An 18,796-nucleotide genomic window follows, 5' to 3' on the forward strand; every position below is an offset into this window, starting at 1 on the left:
CCTAGCTGTCCCTGTCATACTGGTCTTCCATCCCACACAAGATCAGCACTCCACGTCCCTTTTCCTTAATATTGGTCCTGGAGCCCCTGCTATAAAGGGAAGTGTGGAACAAATAATAGACCGAGAGATAGGGCAAAGCTCTATTCCAGCTCCAAGGAGGTGCAAAACCAAGGAATGGTAGTTTAAAAAGAAAAGCTTGGAGGGTTGTTGTTTCCAAAGGTAGCTGACTGCTTTCTCCCAGCTGCAAACATCTCAAAGGCGAGAAGGCAAAACTAATCCAGCATTACCAAATTAAATTTTCATGCCCTCTCCCTGCCAGCCCCTCAAAGCTTTCCAGGATGAAAAGCTGGATAACCTATGGCATTAACAATACTACCTCATTGCTTGTGAGGATGAGGAACAAGGAAAAGGAACTTCTGATTTCTTTTACAACAAAACACATGGCAAACTGCAGAGTGACATGAGGGAGACAGAGAGAGACAGAGGAGCCACTATTTCCCATCAGTACCAAATGTTATTGTTGCCAAATCTGTTTCAGAAAACAACTGTTTTTCTTCAAGAAATTCCAAATTTTATTGATTCCTGATGTGTCTAAGAAATGAATCATTCCCGAAGCATTCCAGACACTAATAAAAATTTGACACTTCTTGTGAACAGTAGTTGTTTTTCTCTCTTGGAGGTTATTTTTAAAAAATATCACCACAAATTATTTATTAATTGCCTTCTAAAGAAGTGTCTCAAGGTGATTTACACTAAAGAAAACTAAAAGCAGTTAAAAACTCAACAAATGCATTTAAAACAAGACTAAAACAATAACAAAGTAAATAGCAAAGACCCATTTATCCCATCCAGCTTGGAAAGCTTGTTGGAACAAAAATGTCTTCAGTTGTTTCCAGAAAGTGCAGACAGTGCGGTGCCTGTCATATCTGGACAGGAATGCAGTTCCACAGAGCAGGGGCAGCCACCCTAAAAGCCCTGCTCTGAGTCACTGTGGAGGGGGCTTCTGAGATCGTTGGAACTTGCAGGAGAGGAACTCTCCCGCAGACTACAGAAATCTACTGGGTGTATAAGGAATAAGGCAAGTTGCAGTCTAGATTTTATAACATTCTTTCTCTTTTGTTAAACTTCTGACCGGTTATGTCTGTTATGCAATTTAAGGAAACAATAAAAATTATTTATATAAAAAATAATCAATAATAATCAATAATCAATAAACTAGGAACGCGGGTGGCGCTGAGGTCTAAACTACAGAGCCTAGGGCTTGTCGATCGGAAGGTCGTTGGTCTGAATTCCCGTGACGGAGTGAGCTCCCGTTGCTCGGTCCCTGCTCCTGCCAACCTAGCAGTTTGAAAGCACGTCAAAGTGCAAGTAGATAAATAGTTACCGCTCCAGCAGGAAGGTAAACGGTGTTTCTGTGCGCTGCTCTGGTTCGCCAGAAGCGGCTGAGTCATGCTGGCCATATGACCCGGAAGCTGTACGCCGGCTCCCTCAGCCAATAAAGCGAGATGAGCGCCGCAACCCCAGAGTCGGTCACGACTGGACCTAATGGTCAGGGGTCCCTTTACCTTTACCTTAAAAATAAATAAAGGATAAAGCCGCCTCTCAGGTAACCTTGTCCTGAGAGTATAGGGCCTTATAATGTTCATACCAGCACCTTGAACTTGCCCAGTAGCAGATTGGCAGTCAGGGCAAATCCCACAAGCAGGGTGTTATAGTTTGTCCCCACAAGCAACCTAGCTGCATCCCCCCCCCACTGATCCATGTGCCTCCTCACTTTGTTCCAAACTGCACAGGAAGCCATGTGTGTGCAGTGATTTCAATTCATTTCTCTCTTTTATTTTAGGATGCGCGAGGGAAAGAAAAGACTTGAAATACGCATATAAAAATAATCTCTCATTGCCTCTGTTGGCAGGGGAAGAAGGTAGCTCAGAACCGTGCTGGAAATGAAGATCAGCCATTCTAGGCAATACCTGTGTGGAAAATATAAATGCTGAGGGGCGGGTGGTGGTAGCGGCACAGGGCTGTCAGCCTAATTACTTCCCAGCAAAACTAATTCAGTATTTCAGGATGGGGGGGGGTTATGTAACCATACAAGCTAACCCACTGAGCTTTGCAAGTTACTGTAAAGCTCCTGAAAGGATTGTGTGGGCTGTAGCTTTCAGCTTTCCTGGAATCTGTGTTCCTGACAGCTGTCTAACAAGGCAGTTGTCCCCTTAGTGATGTAACCTAAAGCATTCTCACTTCATTTCCTCCTCCCCCCTCCCTCCTGAAAGATAAAAAGTTAACACAGTCCATTTAACCTGGGACTTGACAGCTGGCTCTTTGCCAAGCTGCTAGGCCTGAATTGCTCCTGCAGAAGCAGAGTCTATACCCAACATCCTTGGAATGCAGAACCGCATCTAACTCTTAAGAGGAATGAGGCAGGAGGGACTCTCCTGTAGGTGTGCACTACCAATAACTCACAAGAATGAAACCATGTTGAGCACTAAATCTAGATAAACCAGAGGAATAGCTTTGCACACAATAGGAAGGAATCTCATGTATGAGGAAAGGATTATCTCAGGCATGGGGTCTGTGCAAGCTCCCCAAACAAAGGCAGTATGTGCTCTATGAATTTTGCTGTGGTCTATTGGCTACACTGATCCGCTATTGTACAGTCCTTTGCCATCTCTGGGAGCTTCAATGGGGCCTTCCTAACTGAGGGGGAAACCTTGGGCATCCCCAACTCCTGGCTTTCCACTCCTAATAGCACCTTTGTCTTTGGAGTTGCTTGGATGTGGGACCCAATCAAACTATTACACGGAAGTAAGAGGCAGACAGACATGTATGACAGAGAGTGTCAAAACGGGCATAGCGTTTAAGCAGTCTTGCAGTTAGGAAACTCCTTCCTGAGGAGCCAGGCCCATCACTCAGGCCACTGTAAACTGATTAATATCTCAAAGTGGTGCAGAACACAGGCAATATTATCAAAACAAAAATACAACACAAAACTAGCAGAACAGTACTATAAAAGCATAGAAAAATAAATATTACTACTACTACACCAATTGAGACAGTCTCCGCCACCCACTCCTCGGGGCCCTGCCAGTCACGGACAAAAAAGGGCCAGGGGGAGCCTAAGCAAAAAAGATAGGCCTTTACTATACGTCTCAAGCAACGTAGGCAAGTGGTGTCAAATGGGCAAGCAGACACATGTGTTAAGATTTGTGCCATACTGGAAAGGGTTTATCTGCATTTTGTGTGCAACACAGGACTGCACGCATGTGACTTAGCCTAAATTGTTTTTGATATGTTTAGTGCAATCTTAATGTTTTTGTCAGCTTGCCGGTGTGGCTTTTAAATACTACATGAAATGTGTTGATGGCTTACATATCGGTGATATTGCTCTTGTGAGCCACTTTGAGCATAATATGGAAAAGTGGCGTATAAATAAATTTGATGATGACAGCATCAGTGTTATTTGATGTGATCTACCTGCTAGATGACCAGAATGTGACAAAAACAGTGCTTTTTTCTAGAATAAGCGGTGCTGGTACTCACCATTAAGTTGTTACAGTAAGTGCCACACTTTTTAACAACAAAAGGGAGATGCTGTTACTACGTACCATTGAGTTCCCGGGGGGGGGGGGGGAGCACTGGACAAAACCATCTCCAATCATGCTCCCTAGTACAGTGGTACCTCACGTTAAGTACTTAATTTGTTCCGGAGGTCTGTACTTAACATGAAACTGTTCTTAACCTGAAGCACCACTTTAGCTAATGGGGCCTGCTGCTGCTGCCACGCCACCGGAGCCCAATTTCTGTTCTCATCCTGAAGCAAAGTTCTTAACCTGAAGCACCATTTCTGGGTTAGCGGAGTCTGTAACCTGAAGCGTATGTAACCTGAGGTACCACTGTATTTTATTCAAGAAAGATGGGCCTCTAGCTTTCCTATTAGGAAGATGCAGAGGAGAGTGCAACCTTGTTGCTCAAATTACCCCTAATCATTTGGCTGCTGGAAGCAATCAATCTAGGGATTTCTCTTTGGCTGCTATGTTTTACCCTGAAGTACACAGTGTGGGCTGTAGGCAGCAAGAGGAATACAGGGAAGAACAAGTCGTTCAGATATGACCCAGACAGCTATTAATTTTGCCGCCAGCAGGTTCTAGGAATAGGCAGACATCTTTGTAAGAGTAATAACAAGTGGGACCTGCAGCAAAAAGTTGCAGTGTGAAATGTTCCTGCTCAGGGTTTCTCTTCACCCTTTCATGCCCTTTTCTCAAGATTCCCACCCCATCCCATGCCACCATACTCAGCATTCTATGGCCATCTGAGATTCCTCACCACACATTCTTTTAGAATCCTGCAAGTCTCTGAATTCCCTGGGAAAAGGGAATAACAGGTAAACCAATATGGGTCTATAGAATAGATATAGCCGGAGGAGCAGAGGTTGAGCCTACGCATATATCATTCTCTCTCCCCATCCCCATTCCATACTCCTAGGTCTGTCTTAAAAAACAGCCCTGAGAGGGGTGAAATCATTCAGACTTCTCTTGTCCCAAGGAATAAAATGGGTTAAAGAGAATACACGGCAGATGAAATTACCAAGTGCTCCATTTTCTTGCCAAGTTAGTTCAAATCATTGCCTCTTTCTTGGCTGAAAGAGTTAGGCAGCCTGGGGACAGAGGGGGAGAGGGAACAGTTTTCAATGCAAAGGGGGAAATTTTGCTTGATATTCTCTCTCTCTCTCCCCCCACAGTGTGTCCTAAATCCAAGAGAGCTTTCTGCTCATTGACATTAGAAAGATTTTGAGATTTGTTGTTAGGCTGTGGGTGAATTTGAGCCTTTGGGACATATTTGTTTGGAAAGTTGTTGCCTGCCTCACAGATTAGGAAGACATTTTAGTGTGGTCAGATTGCTCAATTTTTAGATTTGGAAACACAATCTAGACGTTTATTCCCCAATTTGGTGCCCTACAGATGCTTCCAAAACACAATTCTCACCATCGCTGACTACTGGTCACAGAGGCTGGGGCTGATGGGATCTGGAGTCCAACATCTGGAGGGACACCAGGTTGAGAAAGTCTCACCTGGCCAAGAGTCCCACTATTTTGCTCCTCCATGCTACTTTGGATGACCCCCCTCCCCCCCCCCCATGTCACAAAAGAAAAGCAAGGAAGCAAGAGAAAGGCAGAGAGGGAGCAGTCTCACTTGACATTTTCCAGAAACCTGGGGGAATGCTCTTAGATGCAATAGGAGACAACATTCCAATGCACACTGCTGGGAACATAGTCTGTAACAAGCACCACATCACAGAGCAACAGCACAGAACCAGTTCAAATGCGAGCAGGGGGATGGGGAGGTATATTGTGGTCTTCTTACATGTTGGAGTACCATCTGAGTATGCACAGAAGTCACTCATTTTAAAAAGTCGTGTCTCCCCGCCACCCATCAAAACTTTTCTCCTGCGCATGGAAAACTGATGTGCCAAGAAAGCCAGCATAATAGCCTTCTCTCTGACATGTGAACTTTCCCATGTGCGGTGTTCACTATGAAACAGCTTAGTAAAACAATCCAGATTGCTCAAGCAAAACATCCAAACCATATGTTTCGTATAAAGCCATTTCTTCTTAACCACGATGATGGTGATCAAGTTAAACTCAGAACATGGAGTGAAACCCATCAAGAGAGTCTCTTCAAGGTAAATATTTGGACAGTCTAGAACAACTCCACCCCAACCAACACCCACATCCAGCCAATAAAAGTGAAGAAGGGACAGCAGATTTTTGGAAGAGGGCATATATTTTATTCCAGCAGATCACATCTCTAAATTACTTTTAAAATCCATCTGCTATTAAAGGTTGGTTGGTAGGCAGCAGTCAGATGAGCCAAGGCAGTTGCTGGGTGACAATCACATTGTGCCTTGTGCTTACCAGTGTTTAGTAAGTTTGCTCTACATGTTTCCTTCTCTTGGCTTTCAGGATAGGGCAGATTCGAGCTTTAAATAAATGAAGAAATAAATTCCATTCCTTTTCAGGGGCCATGTGAAGGCAGCATCTGCATCCGTCCCAAACCGTGGAAGAGATTCATCATGCTGCTTCAAGGGCTTCACAACATGTGCCTTGATGAATTGGTATGGTTTAAAACTAGCTTTGTGTCATTATTTTCAGTATGTTGTATTTTTTAGTAGCACCTGGGTGATTTATTTTGGCTTCCTGCTCACTGTAGGAGCAGTAGTCTTGAAATATTTTCTCTGAAAGATACCATTTGAACCCTGCTAAATATTCTAGATATAAAGAAAAAACAAACTAAATGAAATCCTCACGTCTTTTTTAAAGACATGTCCAACAACATCTGGCGGGCCCCTGGTTCTTCATTTCTGTGTTGTCAGAAGGATGACACACAGTCTTCTTTCACTGCAAGATACCCAATGAAGGAAGTTCTATTTTGGCCAGGAAGGAAGTGAAGGGTAGATTAGGCTTCTCAACTGTTTTCCTCTGATGTACCCCAGCTGGTATCCAGTACATATGGAAGATCCTGGGCTGAGTGGCCTATGTATCTAAAGCCAGCATAGCAACATTTCCATTTTTACATTTCCATTTTTACATTTTTACTGTGCCACTGGGAGCTGTCTTAATACTAACCTATTGGCACCCAGTTGCCACCCCTTGCTGAGATCGTTGAAAACACACTGTTCATATAAAGCACAGCATTAAGAGGCAGGCACATGATGTGTGTAAGGAACGCAAGCTGCACAGAGAAAGGCATTAAATTATTAAAAGTCTGAGATGCCTGCCTCCTGCTAAGCTATGAGTATTTAGAAGTCTAAGAACCTGAAAGCCGATTTCCTTCTGAAATTGTTTGGAGGATCAGAGTCAGAAGGGAACCCAGTTGCAAATGAACACAGGCATTGTCAATGGGCCACAAGGCTGCAGAAAATGCATTCATAAAGAGGAGGTTTAGATCAAGATTACAAAGGCTAGCAGTCCTTCCAAAATGCTCAATGGAGGAACAAATCCAGTGATTGTGTCCTGCCACGGATACCCAGCCTTGCGAACTAGGCACCTTTAGGTCAATAATTTCCGAAATTGATGATGAGCTGAGACAAATGGGGGGGGCGCACACAAAAGTCTGAAAGTAGGTCACAAGTTTCTGGGCACACTGAGTGCAGCATGCTAGTTTCACAGGCCTTCATGATCAGATCAAAAACAAAGAAAGAAGTGGGTCACAAATATTCTCGTGAGGAAGCTGATAAAATGTGGGTTGAACAAGGTAACTGTTAGGTGGATTTGTAACTGCTTTACTGACTGAACCCAAAGAGTACTCATTAATGGTTCCTCATCATCCTGGGAAAAAGTGACAAGTGGGGTGCCACAGGGTTCTGTCCTGGGCCCATTGTTGTTCAACATCTTTATAAATGAATTGGATGAAAGAATTGAGGGGATGCTCAACAAATCTGCTCATGACACCAAACTGGGAGGGGTAGCTAATGCCATAGAAGACAGGTTCAGAATTCAAAATGACCTTAACAGATTGGATAATTGTGTCCAAGCTAACAAAATTAATTTCAATAGGGACAAATGCAAGGCTCTGTACTTAGGCAGGAAGAACCAGGTGCACAAATATAAGATGGGGGACACCTGGCTTACTAGCAGTACGTGTTTAAAGGATCTAGGGGTCAAGCTTCACATGAGTCAACAGTGTGATGCAGCAGCAAAAAAAAGCTAATGCTATTGTAGTCTGCATCAACAAAAGTATAGTGTCCAGATCAAGGGAAGTCATAGTACCACTCTATTTTGCCTTGGTCAGATCACACCTGGAATACTGTGTCCAATTCAGAGCGCCACAATTTAAGGAGCTTATCGACAGGTTAGAACGGGTACAGAGGAGGATGACTAAGATGATCAAGAGTCTAGAAGCCAAACCTTACGAGGAATGGTTGAGGGAGTTGGAAAAGAGGAGACTGAGAGGAGATACGAAAACCGTCTTCAAATATCTGAAGGGCTGTCACATGGTAGATGGAGCAAACATGTTTTCTCTCGCTCTGGAAGGTAGGACTCGAACCAATGGATTCAAGTTACAAGAAATGAGATTCTGACAAAACATCAGGAAGAACTTTCTGACGCTAAGTGCTGTTGACAGTGAAACGGTCTCCCCCGGGAGGTGGTGGACTCTCCTTCCTTGCAGGTCCTTAAACGGAGCCTGGATGGCCATCTGTCATGGATGCTTTAGTTGAGATTCCTGCATTTCGGGGGGTTGGACTAGATAGCCCTTGGGGTCCCTTCCAACTCTAAGATTCTATTATTCTATGAAACAAGGCAAAAGCTCTATTGATGTGTGCCTTTTAAAAATTGCTCTGAGGGCATATTTACAGTACACGTTTTGAATTAGATTTATATCAGTTCAACTGCCCTGGCTTTTTTCGAAGAATCCCAGGGAATGTAGGTTTGGGTGGGATGCTGACAACTCTTCCCCTGATTCATGAGCTACAGTTCCCAGGATCTCCTAAGGAGACGGAAATGGCTGTTAAGCCAAGTTCCATTTTGGATGTGTGGATCTGCCTTTTGGAGGATCTTTGGGCAGCCATCAGCTCAGACTTACTTTGTCCTTCTCACCTTCAAATATAAATGCCACTGCTTGTTTGTCAGTGAATTGTGTTTAGTGAGTCCCATTGCTTGTCATTTCAAGTCCCCGGTAAAGAACAAGGAGCAAGGAAGGGGCATGAGGGAAAAGAGTAAGGATGACTTACAACAAAGCCAGAGGCTCAAGGAAAGGCTGGCACCGAGCTTCTGCCACAGACTTGTACTATGATACTGGGCAAGCCGCCTTGTGTGCCTCTTGGCCTTACTAAATGTGAATAAGTGTCCTGCTTTTGATAGAGGCTATGTATGAGCTTGTGCCATGCTCTAAGGCTCCTATGATTCAGAGGCATTACTTGGATTCAGTCAACAGAAGAGTGCTGCATTGTAGAGACTTGAGGAACTAGAAGGTTGCAAACTATTTTCTTGCTCACACACATAGCTTGTCACTGCAGAAAAGTCCTTCAAGAGCTTACAAGAACAAAGATTCTGACACCATATACTGGTAGTTTTCCCCTTTTTTATATAACCTGGCATGAAATGGCTATAACTCAGACTCAAAGTCCTTCACAGCCTCTCTACATCCCACTTTAATTTACCGTTGTGTCTCATATGCTACATGTTATTGTACAATTGATTCTGCCCTGTTCTTTTGTGGGGGTTTTGCAAGCTATTTACCTGTTAAAGTGAGAAAACTGGACTTTGCTGATGGAAAAAAGGTTTTGTAAAATCAAACAGTATTTTTAAAATGTCTGGTAGTCAAGGATTTTTTGGCCTCTTGGGAAATTGAAGCCTCTAAGATGAACATTTAGCTGAACATCTAGGCTGCACCTACTGAAGCTAATGAGAGCCTGCTGATTTTGTAACAAGAAGGGAATCATAGCCACGAAACTGGTTGCTTCCGAAATTGCACTCCACGGGGTTTTGAGTCCCAACCCTGTAATGATGGGCCCATAATTACAACTAGGAGCCCATTATGGGTGATTTGAAACATCCGCTCAGCTCAGAACCTACTTGGGTGTTGTTGCTTTGCCTGCATGGGAATTGGTTCAAAAGACCTGCTCCATTATCAGCAATCTGGCCCAGACCAATTTCAGCCAAAGATAAGCAAACCATCTGCATAGATCATGGGAAAGAAGAAATTTTTCAGGTAAAGAAAGAACTGCTCTCTTTCTGTCCCTAAATGTGAAGAGGCATTCTTCTTCTAACCCAAGATTTCTTCCCTACTTTCATTTTTAAGTGGAAAGGGACTAGGGAGAGAAATGTTTGTTGTTTTGATGGTAAGTGTAATAGCTTGGATTCAGCAAAATGCTGTTTTATGTGGGATGACAATTAAACCAGGAGAAAAAGCAAGATACCACTTCCAAATCTTGAAGGAAAACAAGCAGAAATAAAGCAAGACTGGAAACAAAGTACATATGGACTGCAGTTGGCTCTTTCTTCCATTTTTATTTAAAAAGAAAACCTAAAACTCAGTAACCAAGCATCAGGTTGGTACACAAACGGTTCAACAGAGATACGGTTTCTTTGCAAACTCTCTAGTAACTTCTTCTCACTCTCAGTTTCTTTCTGTTTAAGGGGGTGGGGAGACTTGTCAAGCTACTGGCAGCAATAATTGAAAACTGTCACTGTGGAAGCCTGTGTTTCTTTTCCACATAGTGGATGCAGCATCAAAAGACCTCACAGAGCCAAGAGAAGTCACCATTCAGACACTACAAGCTCATCCACACTTTCACTTGACCCATATTTTGCTTGTATTGTGTACTTGCCCCAGGTCCAATAGCTTTTATCGTTGTTCTGCGGCTGTGCCTTGAGAAAATCCGATCATACTCACTGAATTAAAGCTCAGTTAAGCAAAATCTATCTACAGATTTTCTGCACATCTGATAAGATCCGATTCAGCAAGTAAGATCGGATTTTTGCAAGGCACAGCAACAGAACAACAAGAAAAGCTTTCAGGCCCAGAGAAATTAATCAGTACACAATACGATCAAAATATGGGTCAAGCAAACGTGTGGATGAGTCCTCCTGGAAATAATCGGGATTATTTCCATCCAATGGCAATGTTACAGATGTGCTTTTAGGTCCCTGCTGTTCCTGGAAAGGCACAGCACATTCCAAGCCGCACAGGGCCCTTTAGTCAGCTTCACAGCTTCTGATTAGTAGGCCACTTGATGCTGAGCACATCTCTTGTTATGACTTGAATGGGGGAAGGAAGTCGGAGGTGGCGATGGTGTTATTTACAAAATTCCAATTCCCTTCAACCATAATTAAAAGGCTGTAGTTCCCCAGGTACTATTAAAAAAGAGCTTGGCGTGTCAAAGCAACCTTGGAATTAACTTCCCGAATGCATAAATTCCTCAACATCCATACACAGTGTTGCTCCCCAACTGCATGACTAGGAAGACAAAAGACCTGAGTATGATTCTTGACTCCATCACTGACCTACATGATGACCTTTGAAAAATCCCTACTCTTCTCACCTATGCTCTATGAATCAGAGTTCTGGATATGAAGTCAGCCCGCGTGGTGCACTTGCTAGGACAGGCCCAGGTTCCAATCCCCATTCAGCCACTAAGTTCACTGGGCAATCTTGGGCCAGCCATATACTCTAAGCCTAACCTACGCTTACTTGGTTGCTGTGAGAATAAAGTAGGAAGACATCACTGGATGCCACCCTGAGCTCCTTGGAGGAAAGGTGGAAAATGGATGTAATAAATAAATGAAATGTTTGCTGCAGTTCCATAATAGCGTTCTGAATGCCCATCACTGCCTATAGCTTAGTTCATCGTCACAGAGCTTCTGCTTTGGAACAACCCAAGGAATGTGAAAAGTAAAGGCACAGGTGCTTGACTGGTCTGAGGCCTGTAGAAAAAATGTGCAATGTTAAGAAACTCTAGTAAAATGGGGTGAATCTGGTAGTCAGTTGAGAATGTGAGTGAAGTTGTCCACATGCCAGTTCCTTGGGGGGGGGGTAATTTCCTTAAGGGAAATGGGATTCGAAAATATGCAGCAGACTGAGTCACTGCAATCTTACAGTATGGAGAGCTATTTCTGGCTAGCTGCTCTGATGGCAACAAGAGGAGCAGGCATCTAGCTATATACAGGTGTTGTCATAAATGGGCCGACTCATCACCTTGGAAGCAAACAGACTGTCCATGGGATTTTTTAAAAAGTAGATAATACCAATTGAAACTGAAGAGCTGATGTAACTGTGATTGCTACTGTAGCATCTGAATTCGTTTGCACTGTAATCCTCACTGCCTCCAAAGGAGCGTGGTAGAGATACCACCCCTGCAGGCTAAATGGTTTCCCAAGGCATAAAGTAAATGGCACTGAGATCCTTAACATGCACACAACTGCACTGGCTGAAAACACATAACTACAAGCATCCGCAAAGCCAGTATAAAAGCATCATGGCTTGCCAAGCTGATCTGGCACAGCCAAGAAGAAATGGTTGTCATCCACATGGTCTGTGTCCAAAATAGAGGCACTGGTATCATGTTTGGGCCTCCAATGATTTATTTCGGAAGTGGGATCACTCTTGGAGACTGCAACCTCCTGGTCAGGGAGCAGGGTTTCCAAATTTTTCTGCCTTGAAAAAGAGAAGTGGGAGGATCACTGTCCCAGAAAACCGCACACTACAGTCTGGCTCTTCCAAGTCCTGCTAGTGCTCAGACCAGAGGAACTAGGAGAGCTAAGCACCAGAATGATGCACACCCTTTCTAGGCTCACTATGGGCGAGACGGGGGAACGCTCTGGCACTCTCAACTATTCCCCCTAGGCCTGACAGTCAGAAAGCATGGCTAGGGATTTCCTCTGCATCCAGTCAGGACAAAAGTGGCTCATGGCAGTCAAAAGAGGAAGGTGTAGTGTTTCAATGTGGCTGAGTCACTGTGTACTAGTAAAACATCTCACATTAAGGCCACACCTGCCTGCACAGTCACTTTCTCACATGCCTGAGGCACATCCATGTTCCTCTGAAGTGCAGGTCTGCATTTCACATCACAACAAAAGCATCTTGCAATCATGGTCAAAAGCAATGCCAGAACATAAGGAGAACCCTGCCATACCAAACCAGGGGCTTATATATTCCATCATCCTGTTTCCCACAGTAGCCAACCAGAAACCTTCAAAGAAGATGTCTCACTCTTCTTCCCTAGCAACTGGTGCACAGAGCCATATGAGCTCTAATCGTGGAAGTACTAGAGAGCCATATAGACTAATAGCGATTGATAGCCTTGCCCACTGTGAAGATGGCCAATCTCCTTTTAAAGTCATCCAAGCTGACAGTCGTCACCAAATACCATGGAAACAAGTTAGATATTTCAACTGTGTGCTACATCCTCTTTAGGAGTTCAGACAACTCTACTTGGAGATGCCCGGGAATGAAATTGGGACAATCTTCATGCAAAACTTGTGCTCTAGCACTGAGCAACATCCCTTCCCCAACGTTGCTGAACTGTTCAGCCAGAACAGGAAGTTAAACATTCCAGCAGCTCTTGTTCTCACATACTCATGCTCAGGAAACTTTCTATGTTTCTGCTTTGGTGCTCTCAAGCGTAAATGGTGACCTGGGCAGGTACATTTTCCCTAGGGTAGACTTGCACTCAACTGGGAAGACAGTGACAGCAACTCCACCACCCAAACTGATCCTACAATATTGCCTGCCCATAATGCAGAATAGTGAGGAACCAGGCAGCGTTGTTGCTGCCCTGTGCTCATGTCCTGCTCGCAGGCTTCCTACAGAGGCAAATGGTTGGCCACTGTGAGAACAGGATGCTGCACTAGATGGGCCATTGACTTGAATCCAGCAGGGCTCTTATTACATTCTTATAGACAGTGAAAAGGGCACATTCAATCCCTAATGCAAATCAACATGCTCCAACCATTTCTTCATTAGGAATTCATGCTTGTAGATCTTCCTTTAAATGCCTACCGCACCCTTTCAACATTTTCAAGGCAGCAGAATTAGATTGAATAATGCAGCAGATGTCCCACCAATGCCATGCACAGAAGGTTATTAATCACCTCAAGGACACATTTATATTTGTCCAAGGTCATCTGCAACTTACACAGCATCACCAAGTGATAGTCTTTCCCATTACTGCAGTGGACTGACTGCCTCAGATCAAAGGGAAAGCATTGGAAGGAAGCTGTTTCCATGCCCATTTCCAGGTTCAAAGGATTCAGACTATTTTTGTCTGGCATAAGAATGAAAGGAGGGAGGGAGGCAGCCTCTTGGAGAGAGAGTGGTGGAAACAAATCTTGAATTGAAAAGCAACACAAGCAGGCCTCAAATATTGCTACCTATTCCTAAAACGATACATGGTGTATTAAGAGCCACTGGGAATGTTCAAGGCTGTGATGGCAGCAGAGCAGAGCCACTTTTTATGATGAGAGGCTGCCTCCAATTATGCCTAAAGTGAGTGTTAAAAAGCAAAAACGGTACATGTGTGAAGGGTGCAGAATTCTCTACTTGTCTGTATCTTACCCCACTGCAGTCGCTCCCTCTCCAGATACTCACAGGAATGCACCCCACAGCCAGCTACTTCCATTATCAGCACCCAGCTAGAGATAAAATTTACCTGAGGGCACATTGTCTGCTGAAAGCTAAGCCAGGGATCACAGATCATAGAGTTAGAAGGGAGCACGGGGATCATACAGTCCAACCCCCTGCAATGTAGGAATCTTTTGCCCAACACGGGGCTCAAACCCACAGTCCTGAGATTAAGAGTCTCATGTGCTACTGACTTGAGCTAGACTTTGTAATAGGGGGTGGTTCAGCAATGCCCCCCCCCATACCTTGCAGCGGCAGTGGTTTCCAGGGAGATCTCACCCAAATCTCACAAGAACTCACAAAGCACATAAGATCTTCTGAGACTTCGGTGAGATCTTGAAAGATCTTGACGGAAGTTGGTGCCACTGCTGCTCATGCTTCATGGACACCATCACACAACACAGGTAAGAGAGGCAGAACAGTGGGGGTGGCCCGTTCCCATTTTGCCTCAAGTGGGGAATCAGGATGTGCTGCCCCTGAATCTAGTATATCTGATCAAACAGGGTCATGTCCAGAGAGCAGCACTGGAAGACTCTGCTTCAGCTACATGATCTTTCAACTGTGGTGTACCACAAGCTATATTGCCCCAATGTTGTTTATCATCTGTATGAAGCCATTAGCAGTTTGTGGGCAAAGTCTCATCAATATGCTGAGGACACACAGCTGTACTGGATGATGGCCATTAAATTGAATGTAAGCCCTGGGAAGACAAAGGAACTGGGGGTGGGTGGGTTCCCGTGTCTGGCATATTCATCAGTTCCCTAAACAAAACAAAAAAAATTCTTTCCAGTAGCACCTTAAAGACCAACTAAGTTAGTTCTTGGTATGAGCTTTCGTGTGCATGCACACTTCGTCAGATACACTGAAACAGAAGTTGCCAGATCCTTCTATATAGTGAGAAGGTGGGGAGGGGTATTACTCAGAAGGGTGGTGGGAATGGGTGGTTGGCAGATAGCTGAGATGAGCCTGTTGACGGCTCTTAACGACTGCAATAGGTCTTACAGGAAAAAGCAAGGGGTGAGAAGGTGAAAAATGGCTTTGTCATGTATAATGAGATAAGAATCCAATGTCTTTGTTCAGACCAGGTCTCTCCATGGTTTTAAGTTTGGTAATGAGTTGCAATTCAGCAGCTTCTCTTTCCAGTCTATTTCTGAAATTCCTTTGTAGTAATACAGCTACTTTGAGATCTTGTATAGAATGTCCTGGGAGATTGAAGTGTTCTCCTACTGGTTTCTCTGTCTTGTGATTCTTGATGCCCGATTTATGTCCGTTTATTCTTTGGCGTAAGGTTTGGCCTGTTTGTCCAATATAGAGAGCTGAGGGACACTGTTGGCATTTGATGGCATATATAATGTTAGACGATGAGCAATTAAATAGTCCCGAGATGGTATGTGTGATGTTGTTGGGGCCAGTAATGGTGTTGTCCGGGTGTATGTGGCAGCAAAGTTGGCATCTGGGTTTATTGCAGGCTCTGGTGCCAGTGTCCGTGTTACGTCTTCAGTTCCCTGTTCTGGATAGGGTTGCACTCCCTCGATCCACCTTTGTCACTTGAAGCTCAATGGCCTCAGTGGCTTGGAGTGCCTTTTACCAGCTGCAGTTGTTACACTAACTACAGCCGATAGTCTGGCCATGGTGATTCATGGATTGGGAATCTCAAGATTCAATTATTACAATGTGCTTTATATGTGGGACTACCCTTGGGCCTCATCAGAAGACTCCAGTTGGTGCCAAATGCTTCGGCTAGACTGTTGATAGAAACATACTATTGCTAGCTCATAACTCCAGTGTTCAAAAGTTTGCACTGACTGCCCATATGCTACCAAGCCAGGATCAAGGTTCTTGTATTAATTTACAAGGCTTTTAACAATTTGGGTCCAGGAAACTTCAAGGACCACCTAATCCCTTATACCCCTGCCTGATCACTGAGATCTTCAGGGGAGTCACTGTTAGTGATCCCCCATAGCTCAAATGCAGGGCTCATGGCCACCAGGAGTTGTGTGTTCAGTATTTTGAGTCCAATTTTATGGAACACCTTTCTAGTTGAGGTCAGATAGGCCTACTGAACTTCAGGTGCCTACTGAAGAATTTGTTTTATCATTGCAGCAGGAATTTTAACTGAAGTTTGATTTTATAGTTTGAACTGATGTTTTACTTCTTGCATTGTAAACTGCTTAAGAGACCACTGTAGTTAAGCAGCTAAATAAATAAATGCCACTGCCTATGTCTCAAGGTCTCCCTTTATGACATCGCTATCCTTGCCTGCCATGGAAAAAACCAAGCCTCAGACAACCAGCAGCACGTCCTTAAAGAAGAAGAACTCTACAGAGAATCCAGCCATGCCTGTGCTGCTTGCTCTGTTATGACTCATCCTTCCTCCCAGATGGCTTAGATATATATAAAAAAGTATTTTCTAAATCACTACCTTCAGACTGAGAAATAGAGACTATTTGGCCAACAATTGTACAGTACTAAAATAAATAAGAAGAAGAAGCAAAAAACAACAATAATGCACACAAGTTACTTGAGGAATCTTAGATTTCAACATGTGGCTTATACTTGTCCTGACATTATGCAGCTTTCTGGAGAAAAAGCAAAAGGGGGAGGGCAGAGATAGAGAGACAGACAGACAGACAGACAGACAGACAGACAAACAGAGACAGAGAGACACAGAGAGCATGCAGCACACAATGGAGCCTGGGTTCCTAAGAGCTACATGCAGGAACAGTGTTAAACACGGCCTGCACTGAGCTTTAAACAAAGGATAGCACAAAGTAGCTCAGGCTTCCACCCAAAAGCATGCACAAAGAAACAGCATAAAAAGCAGCTCTTTCGGAGCCACCTGCTCCACAAATCACTTTCAAGTGACTGAACCACAAAGTTACAGTCACTCCTACAAATCCGGTGTGGATCACTGAGGTTCCTCTGTCTATGGGGCAGCCAAACCACCAAGATCTGGACTGGATCCTATCCCTCCAAGGACCATTGCAACCCCACCCTATTCAGGCCTCTCAAGAGCAGTCTACCCCACAATGAAGAACCACTGAGAACGACTTGCCTCTTTCAAAGGCAAGTGCAGAATTTCACATGCCAGCCTCCCAGTTAGCAACCAAGAAAATTAGAAAACAAGGGCTTCTGGAATTGTTTTTGAAGATCTATTTTTTAAATGCTTTTTAACATCTTTACGCGCCCCCTCGCCCAGCTTGTCCGGAGTTTTGGGCTGGGTTGCCATATTATTATTATTAGTTGCTGCCTCCTCCTATCCTATCCATCCAACAACTCTAACCTTCTGCACAAGGGTGATGAGACACATTATGAAAGTATGGCTGAGAGGGTGTTAATTACTTTGTTAGATACAGGGAAAACCATAATGAGAGGATTCAGAAGATACCCTTCCTCTTCTGGCGAGGAACATTTGCAAAAGCTGTGAAAATTCCAGTTCCAATGGGAAGCTATACCAGTTAAATAGCTATCCTTTTCTTTTGTTCTCATTTGGGGCTTGTGTGCCAAACGACCATGTTCCTACCTAGTAGATATTGACTATTAAGAATTAGCATTTTCCTGTCCCACACATGCCAGAGATGTGGGTCATCTCCAGTTCGTAGCTGCTCAGCTGAGGAAGTGTGGGCACCATCACAGCTCTCCACTGAAGGGTGTAGATTATTTGAACTGTGCAACTTGCCATGAAGGAAGGGGCAGAAGACAGTCATGAGCAAGTGGCAGACAAGAGGCAAGATGGTCTAGCTAGCAGTGCTGGTCTCAAGAGACTGGGGAAAAAATCCTTATTCAGCCATTGTCTCCCCTTGTGACTAATCCAATTGTTCAGCTTCCCCATTCAGCGATTTTCCATGTGTATATTAAAGCGTAATAGCTTCACCTCAAGGGACAACATCTACCAAAGACAACATTCTGCCCCACCCTCCAATGCATCCCAAATTCTTCCTTTTCACTTGTTTCACTCAAGATTAATGATGATAAAATAAATGGTTGTCTTCTCAGTTAAAAGCTCCATTTTCTACAAAATTTTGCCAACTGAATAGTTACATTTTTACCATCTTAAAAACAGCAACAAGCCGGAAGGGTGTGAGGGTGGGAATCAACCACACAACATTTTTGTATGCAAAAGTAAATTGGTATATTAATCTAAAGGAATGTGTGTTTCCATGAGAGGAGGAGCCTGTTCATGAGAACTTCTATACAGCAAGCAGCAACTTACGGTGCAAGCTGAGAGAGATGTTGATGGTCCACTCCTCAACAAATCCCTTGAGATTGGGGATCTTGGCACATTTCAGGATAGTTTGGGAAGAGCTGTCACCAACATGGACCCAGCAGACTGTGTCTTCTCTGTAGTTGAAATCCATGGCTGTGGTCTGCTTGGTGCTGGTGGGAGTGATGTTAGGGACAGACCCACCATTCAGGAAAGTAGCCATAATGTTCTGAGAGTTGGCAATGAGTAGGATTGGAGGTCGATCTACTGGTTCTGTTGAAGAAACAGAGTTGCCAAAGATGAAACAAGGTTTAGGCACCCAGATGCACATCTTTCTTAAAGGACCTACTCATTTTAGGATGAGGTCCAGCAAATGCACTAGCCAAGGGGCACCCCCAGGTAACAAAGTATGAGAATGCACAAAATGTGTCAATTCCTCATCTGTAATATGTCAAAGAAACATGTAAAAAGGGGA

The 18,796-nt window shown here is 44.0% G+C and overlaps 1 protein-coding gene across 12 annotated transcripts in view; it reads right to left on the reverse strand.

Annotated features, from left to right (window-relative positions):
- LRP1 (LDL receptor related protein 1) overlaps positions 1-18,796 on the reverse strand; it is a 312,513-nt gene that overhangs the window by 166,022 nt on the left and 127,695 nt on the right. For all 12 annotated transcript variants that reach the window (XM_083599706.1, XM_083599705.1, XM_083599704.1 and 9 more), the window contains one exon: positions 18,331-18,594. In XM_083599706.1, the coding sequence (XP_083455832.1) occupies positions 18,331-18,594 (264 nt within the window). The remainder of the gene's footprint in view (positions 1-18,330; positions 18,595-18,796) is intronic.

Source organism: Podarcis filfolensis, assembly GCF_964270895.1.
Source record: "Podarcis filfolensis genome assembly, chromosome: 2".
In the NCBI taxonomy this organism is placed as follows: Eukaryota; Metazoa; Chordata; class Lepidosauria; order Squamata; family Lacertidae; genus Podarcis; species Podarcis filfolensis.